A 7,522-nucleotide genomic window follows, 5' to 3' on the forward strand; every position below is an offset into this window, starting at 1 on the left:
GTTCCTGTTCATCAACAGTAGCCTACGCACGTGCCCTGCTGGTAGTTGGTGGGTAGGCAGCGGCTGATAGTGACCAGGCCTGCTGTATACTATTCCCTTTCCACCAACTGCCGGCTACGCACGTGGTATGACAGTAGTTGGTGAGTAGGCAGCGACTAATAGTGATACAGTACAGGAGCATGTTGCTCGCCATACTGTATCAGTGAGCTGTCGTATCTCTGATCAGATCTTTCGCCCATACCTCGTCAGGTACAGTAAAAGATCCTTCAGTATACAGACTGGCTTATTTGGGCGGGAGTATTCCCCCTCCCGCCTCTGTGCGGGATTGCTCCCGGCTTTGCTCATTCCTTCAGGTGACACTGATCGAGAGCTAAGTGCCTTGTGCGTGTAGCCATGCTGCGCGGGTGGCCTTCCCTAATGGCTTGTATCCGAGGCTGCGGGGACAGGCGGAGTCCTTCACCATTGGGAGGCATTTCCTGCGGGACCAGCTTGCGTACTGCGCGTAAGGACGTCACGTCTCTGAGCATGGTTGGTCCTGCGGATCCAGTTGGTCTCTGCGCAGACGTCCCTGTTTAAGGTGAGTCCTGCGGGACCAACTGGGCTCTGCTGGGACCTACCTCTTCAATTATTTAATTTGAACAACAAATTTGTTTTGGATATTATTAATGCTCCTATCTACGGTTTATATTTTTCAAGAATGAATATTTTTATATTACGTATTATAATATTCTATTTGATTTTTTATTTTATATAAATACCTTGTACTCGTTAGCTTTTGAAAAAAAAAGAAACACACTTTTTTTCTTCTGAACATCTTGACGTAGACTTTAGCGAAAAACCAGGTAGTTTTTTTTCAAAGTCAAACAATCTTTTGGTCTTGTAAACGTGCTTTGGAATATTATTATTTATTACTGAAGATTTGATCAACAACGTTGTTTTAAAAAAATGTTAAGGGAATTTCTCAACAGAAAAAGGTATTTCAAAAATGAAGTTGTTGAATTCTTTACTTAGAATCCACAAGGTCATGAGAAAAACTTAACTGATTAAAAATTATAGATATTGAGAGTGACGTATTAGCCAATATGGATGACAAAAGTTGATCAAGAACTTTGCTTTCAAAATTGCTAGGAGAGGCTAATGATTTGTTAAGCGTTTAAATTATATCACTTTATTACAAACATCTTTTATTTTGTTTATTGTTAGACTGGTCGCTATGGTGAGGGGCTTCGAAGCCCCTCCCCAGTGCCACGTCAGCGTCACGTGGGCACTGGGGGCTTCGAAACCCCACCCGAAAGATGCCCTTCTATGGTGCGGGGGCTTCGAAGCCCCTTTATTTATTATTTTTTTATAAAACCAAAAATCAACAAACACAAACACAATAACCTATAACCCCTCAAATGGTATCACTGGAAACCCCTCATCCTCCACCTCACCACCACCACCACCACCACCACCACCGATCTCACCACCCTAATCTACAAAGGCTGCGCCAACCAAAACTTCTAAAACCCACTAGCCACCCAAAACCCTCGTCTCACAATCACAATCATCCACCACCACCTTCTTCAAAACCACCGTCGGAGAAAACGATTCATCCACCACCATCGCTGGTCTGTATGTATGTGTGTTTGAGAGAGAGAGAGAGGGCCCACATGTTTCCCATTCGCGCCGGCCATTGCAACAATCTCACCCACGGCGCCCAGCCCTCAACGGCGCCCCACAGCGGTGTTTGCCATCCACCGCGCCCCAAAAAAGACCTCATCCGCGCCCCATAGCGGATAGTCTTATTGAGCTTGTGTTTAGTGACACATCTTGTAAGGCCCCGTTACCGGTAGCCCTACTTTGGTGTTTGATTTACTCATAAACACAGTTCTAAATCAGAGTTAATAAAAACATTCGCGGAACATTAAAACTTCAACCATAATATGTTACATAACCTTCAAATCTTGTCTTATAAAACATTCATAGTCGTTTAAAACAAAACATAGTCTTTAAACATCACAACATTTCTTCGAGATGCCAATCTCTTCGATTCCATGCCATGTGTCTTCAATCATGCTAGCTGTCTCAACCTATTTGCCTGCGTGCATACTAAAAGTCAGCTACGCTGAATGAGTTCTAGTTAATCACATAACTTACTTTACATACACATACACGTGCCCATAGGTACGCATTACATACTTAACCTGTCAATCAATCTTTCATACACATATATATCTAACCTTACGTTATAAAGAGCATTCGCCCTACATACCTCGGATATTATTAGGGTCTGGTACCCTCCATCCTCGAATATTATTAGGTTCTGGTGCCCTCCATCATCGGATATTATTAGGGTCCGGTGCCCTCCATCCTCGGATATTATTAGGGTCCGGGACCCTTCATCCTCGGATATTTTTAGGGTCTGGTACCCTTTCTTCCATACCTTTTTAACATACTTTTCTATATACACAATCGTAAGTTTCATACATACATCATTCATTCTTTATCTTACAACATACTTATAACATCAACCATTTCCTGGCAATACATGCAATTCCAATTATCGTTCATGTATCGACAAGAAACCATTCATACATTTCACATAATACATATATGGCATATACTTATCACTTAGGATAAGTGTATTAACTAATCACATCGAGTATGCACACAACCCCGAAAACATAACAAGGAATGGGGCTAGAAACTCACCTGAAGTCGGTTACGTTCACCGTTAATAATTATTCCTTTCTTCAGTTGGACACGGCTAACTGTATAACAATTACTCGTATCAATTATCTATCACTAGCCATATCACGTTTCTATTCTAATTATAACCCTCAACGGACGGGGGTCCGGGGGCAGCGCCCCTGGCAGCGGGGTCTAGGGGCGGCAGCCCCTAGCAGGGTCCAATGGGCAGAGCCCCTAGCTGGGGTCGATTACAATATTGAATCATTAATTAATTCTATTAACCGTCGTAACACATTTTCCATTACAATTTTGAATCATTAATTAATTCGCTAACTCAAAAGTTCAAGGGCCTAATTGTAATTAATTCATTCTTTTCTAAGTCCGGGGACTGTTCTGTCATTTTATCAAAGTCTAGTTCGTTAATAAGCTCTTTAACGAATTGGGGTTCATTCGTTACTTCTGTCTTCCATAACGAATTGGCTAATTCGTTATTTCATAACGAATTGGCCTTTTTAGCGAATCGGTCCAAATTTGTCTGGTCTGTCTAACAAATTGAAATCCTTGGCGAATTGAACCCTTATGACGAACCAGTCCTCATAACGAATTAAACCTTATAGCGAGCCGGTCAACAGACGAATTGAACTTAACGAACTGAAGCTAGTTCGTCAGTCTTTCCTTAACGAATTAGTACACGAATCAAAGCTAGTTCGTTAGACCTCCGTCAGCGAATTAGGGTTAGGTCAGGGAATGTCAGAACATTCCCTGACACCTCCTTACCTCGTATTAACTTTTCCGGCGCCGCCATTGCTGGAAAGCCGCGAACACGTCGGAAAAACGATTTTTAGCTCCTTTTTCACCGTTTTTTCGTCCCGTTCGATCCAGATCTGAGCTAGGGTGACCCCTAAGCTCATCATAGGTTCGGTTTATACCCGATTCCACTCGGATCTCGTGACTTAAATGGTTTAACGGTGTCGGCTCGTCGTTTCATGACTATATCTAACGGGTTAAGCTCATACAATATTAAACTATCATTACCTCGGGTCGGTGTTCGGTTTCCTTCTTGGTTTCGACTAGAGAAAAGGGAAGAACTAGAGAGAGATCTTAAGTGTGTGTTATGCGTGGTATATGGAATATGTGTGAATGAGAATTAAATGGATATTAAGGGTTTATATATTTATGGATCATGGGCTTAAGCCCATGGTCTTTCCTTCTTTCTTTCTTAACCCAAGTCCATAACCCATATTCATTTACCCAACACTAGCCCAACTCGTATTCTATTTATCTAAACCGATAACGACCCACTATAAAATAACGAAATTTATTTTATTATAATAACTAAAAGTAGGATGTTACACATCTTTTTCACACAAGCCCCCAAAATTATATAGTTTTCTCAAAAACGACCCTGGATACATATTATCCATATGATAATGGAACACAATCTATTTCAAACATACAGACAGTTAACCAAACATGATGAATTTATGATCTTCTCTTCTGGAAAAGTCTTGGTCTTTAAACCTTTTTTTACACAGATAAATAACTTACCAAGAAAAATGTAGACTTTACTTTTAGATAAATTTGCGTTATGATCGAATGCCATGAAGCTGGATCTTAGAATGAAAATGAGACCATTTACGTTGACAAAGACAATTTACATAAGTTTAAATCATCATGGAAAAGTTTATACGTTCAATAAATGATATTACTGTACACATTGACTTGATGAAAGATACGCATTTTTCTTTTTGTGTTTAGTGTAAGTTGCACGCATGACTTTGGCGTAAGGTTATTTTGACTTAATTTGTACGTCTTTTTAAAATGATTTTTATATTTAAATTTTATTAAATTAATGGGTGTGTAGGCTTGGATATAACTATAGGTTGTCTTTTAGTGAAATGAATGAACGAGGAATTGCATGCCCTTGGAATTTATCCCAAAGCTTCAGAATGCATGCTTGACTACAAACAAAATCTATTTATTCTTGATAATTTTTTTTCCTACACAACTAGCGCTCCTGGCTAAGATACATTGACAAAATTCACACATTCAGGATTTGGACCCAAAATTTCCTTATGAAGAAAACTTTTAGGAATAATAAATAGTCCAGACATTACTAAATGTACAAAGGCGGAGCTTGAGAGGGGCAGGGAGGGATCATGGCCTCCTTGTTTTAGGGCTATGAACCATGATGGAACCAAGGGAGGGGCCCTCCGGTCGGCCAGACTATCGTTTAGTTAGAAAACTTAACCAAGAATCAGTCATTTAGTTTGACCCCCCAATATACATTATCTGATTATGTATCTAAAGGTATAAGAGTTATTTTTTCAAGCAACCGAATGGTGTCTATAAACTATGAAGAAGATGAGTGAAGAAATGAGATATAACTTTCCTGGGATACAGAGTACTAAAGTTGAACTAAAATATAATAAGATACACCTTGTTATATTTTTTAAAGAGAAGATACATTCACATGTAGTGTTAAATAAAAATTTCAATGGTGTTCATATTGGATGCTCTCGATGCTAACTGTTGGTTAATCATCAATCTCGTTAAAGTTCCGTTAAAATAGTTCGTTAGTTTATTATTAATAGATAAACTCTGTTAGAATATTCAGTTAGTACAGTTAGGGTACAAAGTGTAATTAGTTAATAGTTGGTGTATATTATTGTTCGATTATTCGATCCCGTGACCCTCAATTGGTATCAGAGCGAGGCTCTAAGAAAACCCCAAATTCGAAACCCTAACCGGTAAGAACAAAAGAGGGGAACAGACCTGCAGATTAGAAGACGGAGAAGAAGCACCAAATTGTTGAGAGCGTGATCAATTGGCGAAGTTCCGATTACAAGGAGAAACCTATTAAATCAAAACGGCGTCGTGATTTGGGTTAATCGGAAAAGTTCAATACGGTGTTTTAGGAAAAGGAAACGGTGGAAGTTGTTTTGTTTTGTGTGAATGTATCTACAAAAGTCAAACACACATACGTATATAAACTTTTAATAAAAATAAATTAATTATTTATTATTTAGAAAGTAAAGAAATAAAAATTATATTCAAGATTTTTAAAGAAATAAAGTTTTGAATAAAAAGAAAAGAAAAGAAAATTGTTTTATTTGAAAAGGTAGCAAATAAAACATCGAACCTGTGTGATTCGAATAGCAAGACTCCGAACCTTCGTGATTCGTTGAGAATAAGTGGCTCCGAACCTTCGTGATTCGTAGAGCAAGAGGAAGACCTGTGTGGCATCTAAGACCTGTGTGGCAAACAAAGACCTGTGTGGCAAATAAATCTTGTGTGGTACAAATCCTGTGTGGTAAAAGCAAAAACCTGTGTGGTTTAAATCGAGTAAGAAGTAAATATGTCTAGCAAAGAAGATTCATCAAGTGGGTCAACAAAAATTCGTGAGCAAGGGAATATATCTTTTCAATGTCCAAAATTGACTGAGTCAAACTATACGACATGGGTAGTATTAATGGAGACAATCTTAAAGGCTTATGGTCTTTGGGAAGCGGTAAGCTCAGAAGAAGAAGTTGATGAAAAGAAGGCGTATACGACCAAGGCAATGATCCTACAAACGATGCCAGAAGATATTTTGATGCAAGTGGCACAACACCCGACAACAAAAGAAGTGTGGGAGGCGATAAAAGTTCGACACCTAGGAGCGGATCTAGTTCAGAAAGCACGTCTTCAGACATTAAGGGGCGAGTTAGATAAATTAAAGATGAAAGAAAATGAGATCGTGAGTGATTTCTCTGGAAAATTGGGAAGCATAAGAGCCAAATTTAAAAATTTTTGGTTCCAATCTCAAGGATAAGATAATTGTAAGGAAATTGCTCAATTCAGTTCCAAAGAAATTTCTACCAATCGTGGCATCTATCGAGCAACATTTGGAAATTGACAAAATACCATTTGAAGAAGCGGTAGGAAGAATAATAGCTTTTGAAGAACGCCTTAAAACTCAAGACGAACCAGAAGACGATACCGAAAGAAAGCTTTTGATGGCTAGTAATCATCCTAAGAACTGGCGTCATGGAAAAGGTCGTGGTAATAGAAGCCAAGACAAAGATCAAGGAAGAGAACCTTTCAAAGAAGAAAGAAGACGTGGAAACGCGAGTCGCGGATACAAAGACAAAAGTGATCTCAAGTGCTATGAATGTAATGAATATGGTCACTTCGCATATGAATGCCCAAAGTGGAAAAACAAAGAAAAAGAAGATCTGGAGGCTCATCTCATACATAGTTTAACTACACTACTATGAAGACAAAGCAAGCCGTGTTGAAGATCGAGATTAAGGGGGTGATTGTTGGTTAATCATTGATCTCGTTAAAGTTCCGTTAAAATAGTTCGTTAGTTTATTATTAATAGATAAACTCTGTTAGAATATGCCTTGTTATTACCTAACTTATTTTGACAATACATAATTAACACCTATCACGATTAGCAAGTTACATAACTCTTTAAAATAACATGTCTTGTTATAACCTAAGATGATTTTGGAACCTCAATAGCTTCAATACAATGATGGGGTCCAAGGGGCACTGCTCCTTAACGGGTTCAGCACAACGCCTTGGCAAAGTAAGGGGTTGATACTATCATTGGTTGGGATCGCCCTTTTGCGACCAACTATTCGGTTGCAAATTGGTTGCAAATGCCCTTTTGCGGCCGATTTCAAAGGTCGGTTAAACCCTGGTTGATAAATTTTTGCAACCAATTTTTACGACCGAAAATATTGTTCCGGCTGATATTGGGACTATTGTTTTGGTTGCAAATTTAGTGATCGAATTTGCAACTAAACTGTTTCTGCGACCGAAAATATTGTTCCGACTGATTTTGCGACAATTGTTTTGG

The 7,522-nt window shown here is 38.9% G+C and overlaps 1 protein-coding gene across 1 annotated transcript; it reads left to right on the plus strand.

Annotated features, from left to right (window-relative positions):
* Nucleotides 1–6,145: 6,145 nt before the first annotated feature.
* On the plus strand, nucleotides 6,146–6,932 carry LOC143581823 (uncharacterized). The gene is made up of 2 exons (XM_077064513.1): nucleotides 6,146–6,412; nucleotides 6,483–6,932. The coding sequence occupies exons 1-2, from the start codon at nucleotides 6,146–6,148 to the stop codon at nucleotides 6,930–6,932; spliced, it is 717 nt and encodes a 238-aa protein (XP_076920628.1).
* The last annotated feature ends 590 nt before the right edge of the window (nucleotides 6,933–7,522 follow it).

Source organism: Bidens hawaiensis, unplaced genomic scaffold (assembly GCF_021521415.1).
Source record: "Bidens hawaiensis isolate Kalapana, Puna unplaced genomic scaffold, B.hawaiensis_p1.1 tig00031202_1, whole genome shotgun sequence".
Lineage (NCBI taxonomy): Eukaryota > Viridiplantae > Streptophyta > Magnoliopsida > Asterales > Asteraceae > Bidens > Bidens hawaiensis.